This window comes from Microcaecilia unicolor, chromosome 6 (assembly GCF_901765095.1).
Source record: "Microcaecilia unicolor chromosome 6, aMicUni1.1, whole genome shotgun sequence".
Lineage (NCBI taxonomy): Eukaryota > Metazoa > Chordata > Amphibia > Gymnophiona > Siphonopidae > Microcaecilia > Microcaecilia unicolor.
In genome coordinates, this window is record NC_044036.1 from 243,773,528 (window position 1) to 243,790,055 (window position 16,528).

At 43.5% G+C, this 16,528-nt stretch overlaps 1 protein-coding gene across 1 annotated transcript in view; it reads right to left on the reverse strand.

Annotated features, from left to right (window-relative positions):
• Window positions 1-16,528, reverse strand: part of ABCA2 (ATP binding cassette subfamily A member 2) — a 689,232-nt gene that overhangs the window by 172,050 nt on the left and 500,654 nt on the right. Inside the window, exons 31-35 of the mRNA XM_030206813.1 lie at window positions 12,021-12,141; window positions 11,590-11,877; window positions 7,851-8,066; window positions 4,088-4,190; window positions 2,446-2,774 (exon numbers count right to left, since the gene is read on the reverse strand). Coding sequence (XP_030062673.1) covers window positions 2,446-2,774; window positions 4,088-4,190; window positions 7,851-8,066; window positions 11,590-11,877; window positions 12,021-12,141 — 1,057 coding nt within the window. The remainder of the gene's footprint in view (window positions 1-2,445; window positions 2,775-4,087; window positions 4,191-7,850; window positions 8,067-11,589; window positions 11,878-12,020; window positions 12,142-16,528) is intronic.

Here is a 16,528-nt window from a genome sequence, read left to right on the forward strand (position 1 = left end):
CCGTTACATTTACGGGGTGAATCTAATATCTCTAGGTTCAAGGCAGGTCTGAAAACATGGCTGTTACAACAGGCCTATGCTTATGTTGATGAATAATGAGGCAGAGGGGATACAGTACTGCCTGAAAAAGAATGTGAATGAGTCTGTGATTGAATGATTATTCTATTATCTTTTTGGTTGATTGTATTTCTTTCCTATTTTATATTGTAGTCCTTTTCCTACTTTGATTAAGTACATAAGTATAACCATACTGGGACAGACCAAAGGTCCATCAAGCCCAGCATCCTGTTTCCAACAGTGGCCAATCCAGGTCACGAATACCTAGCAAGGTCCCAAAAAGGTACAAAACATTTTATGCTGCTTATCCCAGAAATAAGCTATCGATCTATCTACTTATCATTTCTATAGCACTACAAGGCATACGCAGCGCTGTACACCATACACAAAAGATAGTCCCTGCTCAAAGAGCTTACAATCTAGATAAGACAGGTAAACAGACAGAACAATTAAGGGGGTACGGGAATAAAGAGGTGAGGATAAAGGACAGGGCAAGTGAGTTAGGAGTCAAAAGCAGTGGTAAAGATGTGGGTTTTGAGTTTGGACTTGAAAACAGCTAAAGACGGGGCTAGACTACAGGCTCGGGAAGTCTATTCCAGGCGTGAGGTGCAGCGAGACAAAAGGAACGGAGTCTTGAATAAGCAGTAGAGGAGAAAGGGACGGATAAGAGAAATTTATCTACAGAACGGAGTACTCGAGGGGGAACGTAGGGGGAGACAAGAGTGGAGAGGTAATGGGGAGCGACAGAGTGAATGCACTTATAGGTCAATAGGAGAAGTTTGAACTGAATACGGATAGGGAACCAGTGAAGTGACTTAAGGAGAGGGCTAATGTGGGCATAGCGACTTTGGCAGAAAATGAGTCGCGCAGCAGAGTTTTGGATTGATTGAAGAGGAGAGAGATGGCTAAGAGGGAGGCCAGTGAGTAGTAGGTTACAATAATCAAGACGAGAGGTGATAAGAGTGTAGATAAGGGTTTTGGTAGAGTGCTCAGAGATGAAGGGATGGATTTTGTTGTTATAGAGAAAGAAACGACAGGTTTTGGCAATCTGCTGAATGTGAGCAGAGAAGGAGAGAGAGGAGTCAAAGATGACCCCAAGGTTACGAGCTGATGAGACAGGGAGAATGAGAGTGCCATCCACAGAAATAGAGAAAGAGGGGAGAGGAGAGGTAGGTTTAGGGGGAAAGATGAGCTAGGTTTTGGTCATGTTAAGTTTCAGATGACATTGAGACATCCAGGCAGCGATATCAGATAGGCAGGCAGAAACATAGGTCTGGATGCTGGTTGAGATTTCAGGGGTAGAGAAGTAGATTTTGGAGTCATCAGAATAGAGATGGTATTGAAAGCCATGGAATGATATCAGAGAGCCAAGGGAAGAAGTGTAGATGGAGAACAGAAGAGGACAGAGAACAGAACCGTGAGGTACACCAATTGGTAGAGGGATAGAAGTGGAAGAGGATCCACCAGAGTGTACATTAAAGGTGCGAAGCGAGAGGTAGGAGGAGAACCAGGAAAGAACCGGGCCCTGGAATCCAAATGAAGACAGCGTATCAAGGAGTAGGCTGTGATCAACAGTGTCAAAAGCGGCGGGTAGATCGAGAAGGATGAGGATAGAATAGAGACCTTTGGATTTGGCCAGGAACAGGTCATTGGAAACTTTTGTTAATGCATTTTCAGTTGAATGAAGAGGGCGAAAGCCAGCTTGGAGTGGGTCAAGAACAGCATGAGATGAGAGAAAGTCAAGACAGCGGCGGTGAATGGCGCGTTCAAGTAGCTTGGAAAGGAAGAGGAGGAGGGATATGGGTCGATAGTTGGAAGGATAGGTAGGGTCAAGTGAAGGCTTTTTCAGGAGTGGTGTGACCACAGCATGTTTGAAGACATCAGGAACGGTCGCAGTGGAAAGAGAGAGATTGAGGATATGAGAGATAAAAGGGGTGAGAGTAAGAAAGATGGTGTTAAGAAGGTGGGTAGGAATGGGATCAGAGGAACAGGTAGTAAGCAGTGGATTTTCTCCAAGTCCATTTTAATAATAGTCTATGGACGTTTCCTTTAGGAAGCTGGCCAAACCTTTTTTAAACCCCGCTAAGCTAACCGCCTTTAGTATAGTATTTGTTAACTGCTTTGATCTGTTTGTTGGTTAAGGTGGTATACCAAGTCATGAATAAATAAATAAATAACAAATCCCTCCATCACCTTTGTTGCTATTCACTCTGTCCCTCTCCTCTTAGCAGAAATCAACCCATGTAGACATTTCCAGCAAGACAAGTGTGCCCACTGCAGTCACTCTCCAGTCAACAGCTGCATTGCACCACAGCACTGGCTTATGAGGCTGACTGTTTGAAATATTTTGGCAGAAAGATGTTATTTCATGAAGAGCTAATGGTTTACCTTTGACAGGAATGAGAAAAGTGGTGGCGTTCCACATTCTCATGACATCCTCATCCATTGAGACTGGGTAATCAGATGGAGCAGGAGATGGAGGAGGTGGGACAAAGTTGGACAGTGGCAGACCTTTAGTAAATGAATCAACACACATGGCATCAAAGTATTTGGCTGCCAGGGTCTTAGACTCATTGCTGTTGAGGTTCAGGGACTGCACCAGTTGATCCAGTGTGCTGTTAAAGGCCGTCTTTAGGACACAGGTGGCCCCGATGCCAGATGGGAGGTAGAAGGTATTGACAATCTGCTGGGGGCTGGCATCAGGAGACTGTTTTATTCTGTAGAGATTAAAAGAACATTTTTGTTCAGTTCTGAAGTAAAGTAAGCCACTCTCTACCTTCACGCTTCCTGTCTTTATTCTATAGAGGTTAGGTCAATAATCAGAGCAGCTGAATGTGGAACAAGTTAGAAACCACAGCTTGAAAACCTACAGATTCAAGTTCCAATTATCCCCTTCTCATTCTACTTTCTCCAGTATTTTTTCTATTGCCTTTCCTTAATCAGTCTCTAAAGGTGTGTACTTTGGGGGTATAGTTTGCATGACAAACACTAAATCCAAACTATCTCCCCTTTGAGGCTATGTACTCCCTCTGCTGCAGCTTCAGGGTAAAATAACACTTTACCTCTTTATCATACCACCTTTTCAATGGTTGCTCAGTAATGATGTACAACAATAGTAAGATAATACATTATAACATTAATGCAAAACTAAAAAAGGGTAAAAGCAAAATAAACACAATCCCAAACTCTGGCCTTGCTCCATGGAGTATTCATTAGAAGCAAAACAAAGCAAGCAATGTTATTGCAAATGCTCTCTGGAAAAGCCAGGCCTAAACAGCATCCAATAAGCTTCCCCATGGGCAAAGGGGACTGGAAGTGGAAGAAACAATTCCATACTACATGTCCAGAGAACTTCCCCCCTATTCCGGAAATAAATAATTATAAATTAAACTATTGCATTCTCCTTTCAGTTCTCCCCCCTCAAAAAGAAAACTTCTGCTCCACTAGCAGCACACAAATACTAGAAGCAGACCTGCAGCCTCAGGGAACCAAAGGCACAGACAGTGTCATCCTAATATACAGGCTAACCAAAACCAGTGCTTTTAGTTCCGGCTGAAACCAAATCTGCAGTCAAAATCCGTGACACGATTTTGGCCGGAACCAGAACCAAACTGAAAAAGTGGCCCCGCCCCCCACTGCAAGCCCATGACCCTGAGCCAGCTTCTCCCCCCGCTCCCTGACAGAAAACCAGTTCTCTCCCCGGGCTGCCCACTAACTCCACCCTTCCTCCTCTCTGTAGGCCCCTCCCGGGCATACCTTTTGAAAGCCCTGGTGGTCTAGTGGCCTCTTTGGGGCAGGAGCATCTCAAGTTGATCCTGCCTGCACTGGCTGCATTGTGACAATGGCAGCTGCGACTTCCTGCAGAAGCCTCACAAGAATGCTGTAGGAGGTCGTGGCTACCATTTTGGAACTGGGAGGCTCATGCCATTCTCTTCTTGGATTATCTGATAGACTTCAGTATGTAAGAGCAAGTCAACAGCTGAATGATCAGCCTTCAAACAGCAGAAAGACAGCACACAATGCATCATACCGATTTTCTGGCTGTTCCTCATTAGCATACGGTATAAAATTTCCTCTTGGTTGTGTGTAGTTATGGTACTGAGATGGGGACAGGATCAATGGAGGAAGATCACCTAACGAGAGAAGAGACATGGGAACCAAGTCAGAAATCTCACTTAAACACAAGCAGGCCAAGATTGTACATTGAAATCACATCTTGAGAAGGCTTTTGTTTATTTCATTTCCATTTTATAAGTCACCTCTCTAGATTAAAATCCTAGATCAAAGTGGCTTACATCATTACAAACAAGGCATAAAAACAAATGAAAGCACTCTCATACAAACTTTGCAATAAAACACAATTTTCCAAACTCCCCCGAAATTTTTCAAACCTCAGAGACTATGAACCCTATTTTACACAGAAAGTAGAAACTGAAAATGAGAGATCCAGATCGAGAAGTGATCGATTTCAGTGGTAATTTGGAAAAGGATCTGCTGATGTAGAGCATCTTCTAAAACATCTGCAAGAATGCAAGTGTATTAACTGTACAGCAGGAGCAAGTCCATCCAAACCACATCCAAGCCTTATCACCTTGAAATTTCTAAATGGTGTAAATCTCCACAAGGAAGTAAAGGCTTTCTGAAACTGGTATTGGTAAGAAATGGCCTTAGCACATGCGTACACAGGTCATTCCCGTGTGCTGAGGCCATTTTTTCTGCATGGGTAAAATGGCTGATTTTCCTATTTCAAGAATTAATAGGCATGTGCTGATTTTCCCATTAGTGCGTTGTTATGATTCTGCCGGTTTGGCAGGGGAGGGTGTGTGGACTTCGTTCCTGATTGACTGTCAGTGGGTAGTATTTAAGCCTACAAGTTCCTGCTACCTCTGCTTTGGCGTTACTTTCCTAGGTGGCTAAAGCCTTTGCAGTTCTCTGTCAGAACGTTGTTCTGTGCTCTCGTTTTGAATCTGTTTTCCCATATTGGGGACTTTCTGTTACTTCCCCCTTGTCTGGGCTATCTCTTGCCAGCGTGTGTGTGTGTGTGTGTGTGTGTGTGTGTGTGTATTCAGCTCTCTGTTAGTTTACTTTGTCTGGGTTAGCTTCTGTCAGCGTGTGGGTGTGTGTAATCAGTTCACTTACCTCCAGCTGGGTCTCTCCCTCCCAGTTCTCTGTGGGAGGCCAGCTGCTTTGTTTGTTCAGTGGGGGCTTTGCTTGCCCTTCCTTTGGGAACCTTCCCTGGTGTTCTCTGTTTGATGTTACCCTATCATGTCCTGCCTGCTCCGCAGACTTCTGGTCCTTGGGCCTTCCCTCAGGTTTGTTTGTTTATTTGTTTTTCTCCGTGATCCTGCCTCGGGCTTTTGGTTCAGTGAGTTTTAACCCCTTGTATACTGTGTCTCTGTCTCTGTCTTCTGTGTGTTTAGATAGATAGTTTTTCTGCTTTCCTATTGTGTCTTCGCCTCTGGCTTCTGTTCAGAAGGCTAGTTTACCTTTTGTTTTCTGTGCCCCAGTCTCTGGCTACTGTGGCTTTAGAGTTAAGCTTTTTCCCCTCTGTCCTCTAGGTTTCCTGGCTGTGGGGTTCTTGTGGCAGCCCTGCCTTCTAGTTGTTCTCTGTACCCTTCTATAGTTGTGGGGTGCTTCCTGGGCTTGTTGCCTTTCCTGTTCTAGTTCCCTGTGGGGTGTTGCACCACGTTCTGTTTCCTGTCGTGCCCTTCCTTGGTTCCCTGGGGGGTTCTGTCCTGGGGCTGTGAAGCCTTCATGGCTTGGTGTTTTTTCTGTACCCTGCTGCTGGGGTTTCAGTGTGTTGCTGGCACCTTGGTCCCCGTGGGGACTCCTGGGTTCTTTTCCCCCCTCCCTGGGTATGTTCCAGTTCGGACGTGAGGCCCGTACGTGTGTAGTCTGAGTGCTTCGGTTCCTAGTCGGCCGTGAGGCCCGCTTGTATGCCTATTTTCCCTTTTTCCTGAGGTGTAGTGTGTGTGTTAGTTAGCTGGGGTGGGTAGTGGCTGGTTTGGTCTCCCCTAGGCCTTGGCCTCTGTTGTCAGCAGGCCTCGGCCTAGGCTCAAGGGCTCATGACCAATCCATCAGATTACATGCATGAGCCCTTAACTACACCTATTTTGTAGGCAGTAAGGGCTCACACACTAACCACAATCTAATTTGTTTGCATGTGGTAATGTAGCTATGCTAACCAATTAGTTCAGAACAAGCCTACTCTCCTCCCCCCAAACCTGCTCCAACACTAAAAAACAAAAACAATTTTTTAGCCCATGGTTTGCACACACACATGGAAAACTTACCAGGGGATGACTCAGCACGCTCCGCTCTTTAATGCTGCGGTAAGCATGCGTTAGTGCTTACTGCAGCTTAGTAAAAGGACTCCTAAATAAGAGTGGGAGACTACAGATCCTTGTGGAACACCTCAGAAAAGAAGGTAAAAGAATGATGGAGAGCTGGATTGTACAACCTTAGAACTAGCTCTGCAGCAAGAGAGTATGGTTGACAAGTTCAAATGCTGCAGAGAGATCCAAAGGCACTACTAAAGCACTAAAACCTGCATCCAGCCTACTATGTAACTCACTCAATAGGGAGGTAAAAATGGTCTCTGTTTTGAAACCAGCCTGGAACCCTGACTGTGGTGGGTGCAGAGAATTTACAGATTCAACAACAGATTGCAATTGAGAGAATATTAAAGGTTCCTAAGAGCTTAGAAAGGAAGGGCAGATTAGAAACAGGTTGATAATTACTAGAAAGTGAAGAGTCCAGGTTTTTCTTCTTGAGAACTAGTCTCACGTGCAGATTTAAAGTTAGATGATACCATTCCCTTTAGTAGACTTTGTGAGATCATATTATATATAGTATTGTTTAACAGCGGGAATTGTTTGTTATTTCTTGTTTTTACTTCTGCTGAGGGGGAGGGGGGATAAAATAATGTGATTGCTGTATTAGTCCAATTTAAAGGAAATAAACAGAAATGAAACAAAAGGTGATAACCTTTTTTATTGGACTAATTTAATACATTTTTTCACAAGCTCTCAAAGGCAGAACCTTTTTCTTCAGGTCATGTGTTTCTTTTGCAACAGCTACTTTTCCTGTTAATTTTGGACTCAGATTTGTTTGTTGTTGTTGTTATCATTTTGTTAAATTGTAATAAATATTAAATAACAAGAAAACAGGAAAGGGCCTCAAGAGCAGGAAGGATCCACCTCAGATGATACCGGACAAGATATAGATGGGTCTCCTCTTTCCCTGGGTCCCCCCCCTCCTGCACTGCAGAGACCACTGGATGAAATTTATGTCACTGCTCTCACCCTTAATTTTGTAAAGAAACCTCAAATTTATGCCTCCCAAAAGTTCATGTACATCAAGAGAAGCAAATGACAGTGAGGCATTGGCATCTTCGATCAGCTGCTTGGTAATTAGGTCACAGGTTAATTATTAAGGTAAAAAGAAGGAGATAACCTTCAAATGGAATGATGCTTAGATCCCAAATGTGAGCAGCAGGTAGTAAGCAAATACTTTAAGGACTGTTAATAGTTCTGTTGCTGGGGAGTGGGACAGGAACACATCAAGTTGCCCCGGGATTGGTAGCATGGAATGGTGCTACTAATTGGGTTTCTGCCAGGTACTTGTAACCTGGATTGGCCACTGCTGGAAGCAGGATACTGGGCTAGATGGACCATTGATCTGACCCAGTATGGCTATTCTTATGTTCTTATGCTGTTTCACGCACTACTAAAGAAGAGAAGCATCTGGATGCCTTTTTTTGGTCCAGCTCATGATCTGCTGAGTGAACTCACCTATTTCAGGCACTGAAAGAGCTACTGTCATAGCAACACAGACAAAAAAGGCAGGGAGCAGGATCTGTGAAGAGAGTGCCTTGGTGTTGCGCTTAGCACAGTGGAAGCGTTTGATGATGAGCCCTTGGAACTGCCTCAGCTTCAGCCAGGACCCCTCAAGCTTATAACTCCCTTGTCTGGCCTGGGCTTCATTTTCAGCATCTGGGTCTAGGGAACCTGCAAAAGAAGAGAAGAAAACATAACATTCACACATTGCTGCTTAAACAAAGGTTCATGAACTTTATTTCATTTGTGGTAAAGCTTAGTTTTACTTGGATGGTTGAAGGACAGGAAGTAGACAGAAGCTGAATTTATGAATTTCAGGAAATATAAGTACAGAAGTACATAAGTATTGCCATACTGGTAAAGACCAAAGGTCCATCAAGCCCAGCATCCTGTTTCCAACAGTGGCCAATCCAGGTCACAAATACCTGGCAAGATCCCAAAAAAGTACAAAACACTTTATACTGCTTATCCCAGAAATAGTGGATTTTCCCTAAGTCCATTTAACAATGGTCTATGGACTTTTCCTTTAGGATACCGTCCAAACCTTCTTTAAACTCCGCTAAGCTAATCACCTTTACCACATTCTCTGGCAATGAATTCCAGAGTTTAATTACACGTTGAGTGAAGAAATATTTTCTCCGATTCGTTTTAAATTTACTAAATGGTAGCTTCATCGCATGCCCCCTAGTCAAAATATTTTTGGAAAGCGTAAACAGACGCTTCACATCTACCCGTTCAACTCATTATTTTATAGACCTCTATCATATCTCCCCTCAGCCGCCTTTTCTCCATGCTGAAGAATCCTAGCCACCTAGCCTTTCCTCATAGGGAAGTCGTCCCATCCCCTTTATCATTTTCGTCGCCCTTCTATGCACCTTTTCTAATTCCACTATTTCTTTTTTGAGATGCGGCGACCAGAATTGAACACAATATTCGAGGTGCGGTCGCACCATGGAGCGATACAAAGGCATTATAACATCCTCATTTTTGTTTTCCATTCCTTTCCTAATAATACCTAACTTTCTATTTGCTTTCTTATTAGCCACAGCAGCACACTGAGAAGGTTTCAACGTATCATCAACGACGACCCTAGATCCCTTTCTTGGTCTGTGACTCCTAACATGGAACCTTGCATGACGTAGCTATAATTCGGGTTCCTCTTTCCCACATGCATCACTTTACACTTGCTCACATTAAACGTCATCTGCCATTTAGATGCCCAGTCTCCCAGTCTCGTAAGGTCCTCTTGTAATTTTTCACAATCCTCCCGCGATTTAACGACTGTGAATAACTTTGTGTCATCAGCAAATTTAATTACCTCACTAGTTACTCCCATCTCTAGGTCACTTATAAATATGTTAAAAAGCAGTGGTCCCAGCACAGAACCCTGGGGAACTCCACTAACTAACCTTCTCCATTCAGAATACTAACCATATAACCCCACTCTCTGTTTTCTATCTTTTAACCAGTTTTTAATCCACAATAGAACACTACCTCCTATCCCATGACTCTCCAATTTCCTCTGGAGTCTTTCATGAGGTACTTTGTCAAATGCCTTCTGAAAATCCAGATACACAATATCAACCAGCTCACCTTTATCCACATGTTTGTTCACCCCTTCAAAGAAATGTAGTAGATTGGTGAGGCAAGATTTCCCTTCACTAAATCCATGCTGACTTTGTCTCATTAATCCATGGTTTTGAATATGCTCTGTAATTTTGTTCTTAATAATAGTCTCTACCATTTTGCCCGGCACCGACGTCAGACTCACTGGTCTCCCGGATCTCCTTTGGAACCTTTTTAAAAAATCGGCGTTACATTGCCCACCCTCCAATCTTCCAGTACCACACTCAATTTTAAGGATAAATTACATATTACTAACAATAGCTCCGCAAGCTCATTTTTCAGTTCTATCAGTACTCTGGGATGAATACCATCCGGTCCAGGAGATTTGCTACTCTTCAGTTTGTAGAACTGCCCCATTACATCCTCCAGGTTTACAGAGAATTCATTAAGTTTCTCCGACTCGTTTTACTACTGCAAGACTATAACTAATGGGTCATTGCAGCCATTTTGAACTCATTACGTTTCTCCGACTCATCTTATTACTGCAAGACTATCACTAATGGGTCATTGCAGCCATTTTGAACCTAAAGTCGAGTTGGGAGGAGGGAGGGTTCTGTGTGGGAGGCCTTCATATCGGCTCTAGGGTTGAGAGAGGGGAGAGGGCAGTCTATGTCCAATTGGGGGTAGGGAAGGGGAGAAGTTGGAGGACCTGTCACATGAGCTGCTTTAAGGCAGTTCCTGTAACAAGCCTCTTTCTCCAGGTCCTAGTTAATGCCAAGCTGGATAAGTGTCTTGCTCAGTCCCGTTGAATATTGGCCAGGACCTGGATATGTGCCAGTGGTCAAGCATGCCCAGATTTTGAATGCCAGTACTGGGATGTGGTCTGGTATTGAATATCCGGGCCTAATTCAGCCCGCAGCAGTTTGAATTTATAAACATGCTGATTGCTGCTGACTGAATATAGACTAGTTGGATTTCAACCAAAAAAACAGCTAAAATTACCTGTAGAAGCACCAAGAATCAAATCTAACAAAGGAAGCAGGTTTAAATCACCAAAACCAAAACAAGACCTGCCTAAAACAAACCGATACCAAAGGAGGAAATGGCTACAAAATATCCCCCCCCCCCCCCCCCCAACCACAAAGAGCTCAAAGTTCCTAACCAGGGGCTACAGAAAAAAATAATTATATACAACCTTCAAACAGTCCTGCTATGGAGAAAAAAAGTCATGAGGCATAAAAAAAACTCCACTTAGCAAATAGTTTCCTGCCTTCACTCCAGGTTTCAAGTAAACAGTCCAAAAAGCAGAAGGTCAACAACAAAATAGCTAGCAACTCCAGGAATACTGCAGTAGTACACCCTCCAAAGTGCAAAAATGTCACTTATCTTATTGTTCCAGGGGTGATTCATCAGCTATAGCTTCCCAAAAATTCCTGAAGGGCTGCAGCTACCTGACAAAGGGCCCCTCATTTTGATGTCACTGTTTCAAGGGTGTGGTCAGACAAAGGGCCCCTCATTTTGCTGTCACAGAGTCAGGGGTGTGGCTGTCTGTTTTTGGCCACACCCCTGACAACGAAATGAGGGGTTATGGGGGTTTTTAGCACTGAGGCACCTTCATAATAATCTGCATTTCATATTTTGTTGCCATTTCCTCCTTTGGTTTTGTGTTGTTATAAGCAGGTCTTCTTTTGATTCAGTAGAACCACCCAGCAAATAAAACAACAAAAAAAAATCATTTATGTGACTGGCATCATTGACCTCAACAATGCTTCTGAATATCAGACTCATGGAGTTTAGCTTTAACTATTGATGTAAACCCTGGGTGAACAATATACCTGCAGAGTGTATTAATATAGGTTATTAGATTATTGCCTCCTTTTTCTACCAGCATATATATTCTTAAACAGCTTTAAGCCATTTTAACAGTGTTTATTTTAAATCTCTCTCGTAGTTACAGATAGGGGCATACTCTGGAAGTACATACATTAGCTTTGCTCTCCAGTTTCTTGGGGGGTATATGAACCTGCTATGCAATGGACAATTATGCAGACAGAACTGCTCATACTGCCAGAGAAAGCAAGCAGTGATTCTGCCCAAGAATGAATCTCCCCCCATTCCCTTTACCAACCTTGCAGACTGACGTTATCTGGGTCCTGCAGATTATCAAACAGTGGACAGTAATCCCCATAGAACTCAGAGTAAGCCCCACCTTCATCTCCACGTACAGATCCCACAGAGGACGTGGAATGCAGAGAACCTTGTGACTGGGCTAGCTTGGAACATGTGACCAGATTGCTCATTTCCACTTCAGGTTTCTTCAGGCCCTCCTCTTCCAGGAGAGGCCTCTCACTAGCTTCAGGTTTCTCAAGGGCTTCAAGGTCTGGACGCAGCACATCCTTTTTGGACTCCTTCATGTCTGCAAAAAGTGAACATTGGGCCCCAAGATTATAAAGTCTTCTGTGGATAGGGAAAGATCTGCAATACCTGAATGTAACTCACCTTGAGCTACTACCGATAAAGGCATTTGCTAAATGTAAAATCTCTTTCCCCTTCCCTTACCCGCATCACTGTTTTCTAGGGACTGATCTTCCTCAGAGACCTTGAGGAAGACCTCTTCTAGAGTGGTGTCCATCAGCCCAAAGCTGGTCAGTTCCAACTCCTGAAGGCTCTCCTCCAGATGCTGTATTTGGGAAAAATGGAAGGGAACACAGGAAGAGGAGGAAGTTTATGTCAAAGAAACAGTACCAGTTGTCAGAGAAGACTGAATTTCCCTTTTCCTCTCTCTACCTCAGCCCTACCTGAAACTGCTTCCAAATGCTCCTGCTTCTATTTCCCATACAATGACAGTCATGTTTCAGAAGGTATAACTAATTTGAAATGAAAAACCTTTGTAATTAAGCTACAGTACGCATCATGGAGGGAGAGAGGAAGGGGGAGGGTTGTTCAATATTCTTTTTTGGAGGGGTTGTATACAGAGAAGCTGATGGATCAAAAATTTAATCAGAATTTTTCTACTCATTTTTCTGCTACTTTCATGGTTATTTTATTATTTATTTATTTAATTGCACTTGATATATCGCCATATGGCCTGTACTAGGCTTCAAATAAAAGAAAAGGGGAGAAATAGAGGAGAAGAGAAATAAAATTAAAACAAACAAACAAACAAATAACCAGCTGCTATCAGGACCAAAAACTTGCCTATGTCAGTCCTTTTGTACCTCGTTATCATAAAACCTGCTGATAAAGGAGAGGGTGTTTTTATAATGGATACTGATGAATAGGTGAAAGAAATAGATCGACAACTGGAAGACCAAAATTTTTATAGGAAACTTCTAAGGGATCCTACCATGACTATTAAAAAGTTTTTCAATTTGGGAAAAGTCTGGAAAAGAGATTCAATATCAGAAAAGATCAAAAGGGATTATCCAAAGAAAAGTGTGTATAGAGAGGAAGGAGGAGAGGCAGAGGACAAGGGAAAGCTACCAATTTCTACAACAGATCCATAGACAGTTTTACAACTGGTTTCAACCATTGTTAATCTGGTCGTGAGCCCTTGAGCCCAGGCCGAGGCCTAGTATAGGGTTTTGGCCAAGGACTAGGGTATACCAAACAGGCACTACACACTTCCCCAGCCACCAAGCCCCGCACATACACAACAACCAACTAGCACCACCAGAAAATGGGAGCTAGGTCGTGAGGCCCACCTGAATGCTCTATCAGGAACCAACTCACACAGAGTCCAAGTGTGCGGGCCTGACGGCCGAACAGGAACTGAGTCATACACTGGGAAGGGAGAAAGAGCAATGAGGGGTCCCAAAGGGACAGGAGCACCAGCAACGCACACAGCGCTAGCGAAGAACGCAAGGGAAAAGGGACTGACAGATATTCCTATAGGAAACACAAGGCTATGCCACAGGCAGTCAAGGATAAAGGGAACACTCTAGGCTGTACCATACAGCACACAAGGAAAAGGTGAAGCCACCTAAGCAAACACAATGCTGACCTCACAACACACAGGGATAAAGGGAACTGCTATATAGGGATACACAAGGCTGTGCCACATAGCACTCAAAGGCAAAGGGAATCCACATATCAGAATGCACAAAGCTGGCCTCACAATATACAAGGGAAAAAGGGAAATGCTTATAGGGATACACAAGGCTGTGCCACACAGCACTCAAAGGCAAAGGTAATCCACACACAAGAATGCACAAGGCTAGCCTCACAATATACAAGGGAAATGCTTATAGGGATACACAAGGTTGTGCCACACAGCACTCAAGCATAAGGGAAAGGTAAGCAAACAGAAGCCGTTGCCTAAACACACACAGATCAGATAAGGAGCAGAGCTCACCAGACACAGCAAAGAAAGAATTAAAGCAGGCTAAAGGAAAAGACTATTTTAAAACACAAACATGACAGAAGCAGGGCTACACTGCAGACAAAGGGTAAAGCAAACAAAAGAGAAAAACAACCCCCAGGACGATACAAAGGGTCAGGATGCTGCCAACAAAGGCAGGACTACAAGGCAATACTAAGCATGGCACAAAAGGGTTAACACAGAGGAAAGGAAAACTAAACAAAACAAACAATCTGGAACGATACAAGGGACAAGCTTACCACAAAGCACAACACCAGCCAAGCAAAGAATAAACCCAGGTGCAGTGTAGTGAGGCAATCAAGTACACACTGGGAACACCCAGCACTCACTCAGAAACTAGAAGCCACGAGGAGAAAAAGTACATCTCCAACGTAACACAGAATGCACTAACACAAACAGAGAGAGAGGAAAGCAGGCTTCAGCTGACAGCAATCACAGGCAATCAAAAACTAAAGCAAGAAATGTAGGAAAAGGTAGGCTTAAGTAGATCAGGCTTCTGATGTCTGCTGCATCAGATGTCAGTTCAGCCCCTGACAAGCCAATCAGGAGCGAGTCCCAAACATTCCCCTGCCTATCTAGCAGAATCATAACAACCAATAGCACAAGAACAATGAAATAAAGTGTACAATGTCTCTAGCAGGGTCTTAAATAAGGATGAAATTGTCTCTCTCAAAAGTAAAGACAGAAGAATTTACTTCAATTTGAAAAAACAAGAGAACTGTGATTGACGCTCTAAAGAATGATCTAAGTATAATTATAAAACCTGCTGATAAAGGATGTGTTGTTATAATGGAAACTGATGAATATGTGAAAGAAACATATCGACAAATGCAAGACCACAAATTCTATAGGAAACATCCAAGGAATCCTACCATGAGTATTAAAAGTAAGATTGATTCCCTTTTAGAGATTTGACTGCAGGGGAATTATATTAAAAAGAAGGAATATGGTTATCTTAAAACAGAATCACCATGTATCCATATTCTATAAATACTGCCTAAAATATACAAGTCTTTAGAAAGCCCACCAGGATGACACATTGAATCAGGGATTGGATCTATATTTGAACCAATTTCCACTTTTATTGATAAATTTTTAAGACCTCTGATACCAAAAATTTCCTTCATATATAAGAGACTCAATGGATATGATCTACCTGCTGAGTGAGATCAGCTGTGATAATGATTGTTTTTTGGTTACTATGGATGTTGAGTTGTTATATACGAACATCCCAAAGGAGGAGGCCTTTAATGTCATTTGTGAAACTTGAATAAATAATAGTCATTGGAGGAAAATACCTGTAGAATTTTTATTGTCTCTAGCTGATATTATTTTGAAAGAAAGTTATTTCTATTTTGATAAGAATTTTACCACCAAGTGAAAGGAACAGCCATAGGATACACAATCCAGCTTATTTTCTAAAGAGAAGGCCGGCCATCTTCCGACACAAATCGGGAGATGGCCGGCCATCTCTCAAGGCCGGCGAAATCGACATAATTGAAAGCCAATTTTGGCCGGCCTCAACTGCAGTCCATCGCGGAGCCGGCCAAACTTCAAGGGGGCGTGTCAGAAGGGTAGCGAAGGCGGGACAGGGGCGTGCCGGGGCGTGCTTAAGAGATGGGCGCCCTCGGCCGATAATGGAAAAAAGAAAGGCGTCCCTGGCGAGAATTTGGTCCACTTTACTTGGTCCCTTTTTTTTCAGGTCCAAGTCCCAAAAAAGTGCCCGAACTGACCAGATGACCACCGGAGGGAATCGGGGATGATCTCCCCTTACTCCCCCAGTGGTCACTAACTCCCTCCCACCCTCAAAAAAACAACTTTAAAAACTTTTTTTGCCAGCCTCTATGCCAGCCTCAAATGTCATACCCAGCTTCCTGACAGCAGTATGCAGGTCCCTGGAGCAGTTTTTAGTGGGTGCAGTGCACTTCAGGTAGGTGGACCCAGGCCCATCCCCCCCTACCTATTACACTTGTGGTGGTAAATAGGAGCCCTCCAACCCCCCCCCCCAAACCCACTGTACCCATATGTAGGTGCCCTCCTTCACTCATAAGGGCTATGGTAATGGTGTAGAGTTGTGGGTAGTGGGTTTTGGGGGGGGCTCAGCACCCAAGGTAAGGGAGCTATGCACCTGGGAGCTATTTTAATGTTTTTTTGGGGTTTTTTTTAGAAGTGCCCCCTAGGGTGCCCGGTTGGGACCAGTACACTACAAATGATGGCTCCTCCTACGACCAAATGCCTTGAAATTGGCCGGGTTTGAGATGGCCGGCCTCAGTTTCCATTATCGGCGAAAACCGAGGCCGGCCATCTCAAACACGGCCATCTCTGACATTTGGCCGGCTCCAACCATATTATCGAAACGAAAGATGGCCGGCAATCTTGTTCAAAAATATGCTTGGCCCTTCGCGGCACCGTCCTCAGAGATGGGTGCCCTTAGAGATGGGCGTCCCCGGTTGAAAATGCCCCTCAATGACACCTTCTGTAGTGAACTTATACATGGCAAGTTTAGAGAATAAATATTTAACATCTCATAAGTTTATTGATCAACTAATAACATGGAAGCATTACATTGATGATGTCTTTGTAATCTGGAAAGGCACAGAGCAGGAATGTTGGCTTTTCATGAATGGGTGAATAACTTGGATGACAACTTAAGTTCCAATTAAATTATAGCAAAGAAAATATAGAA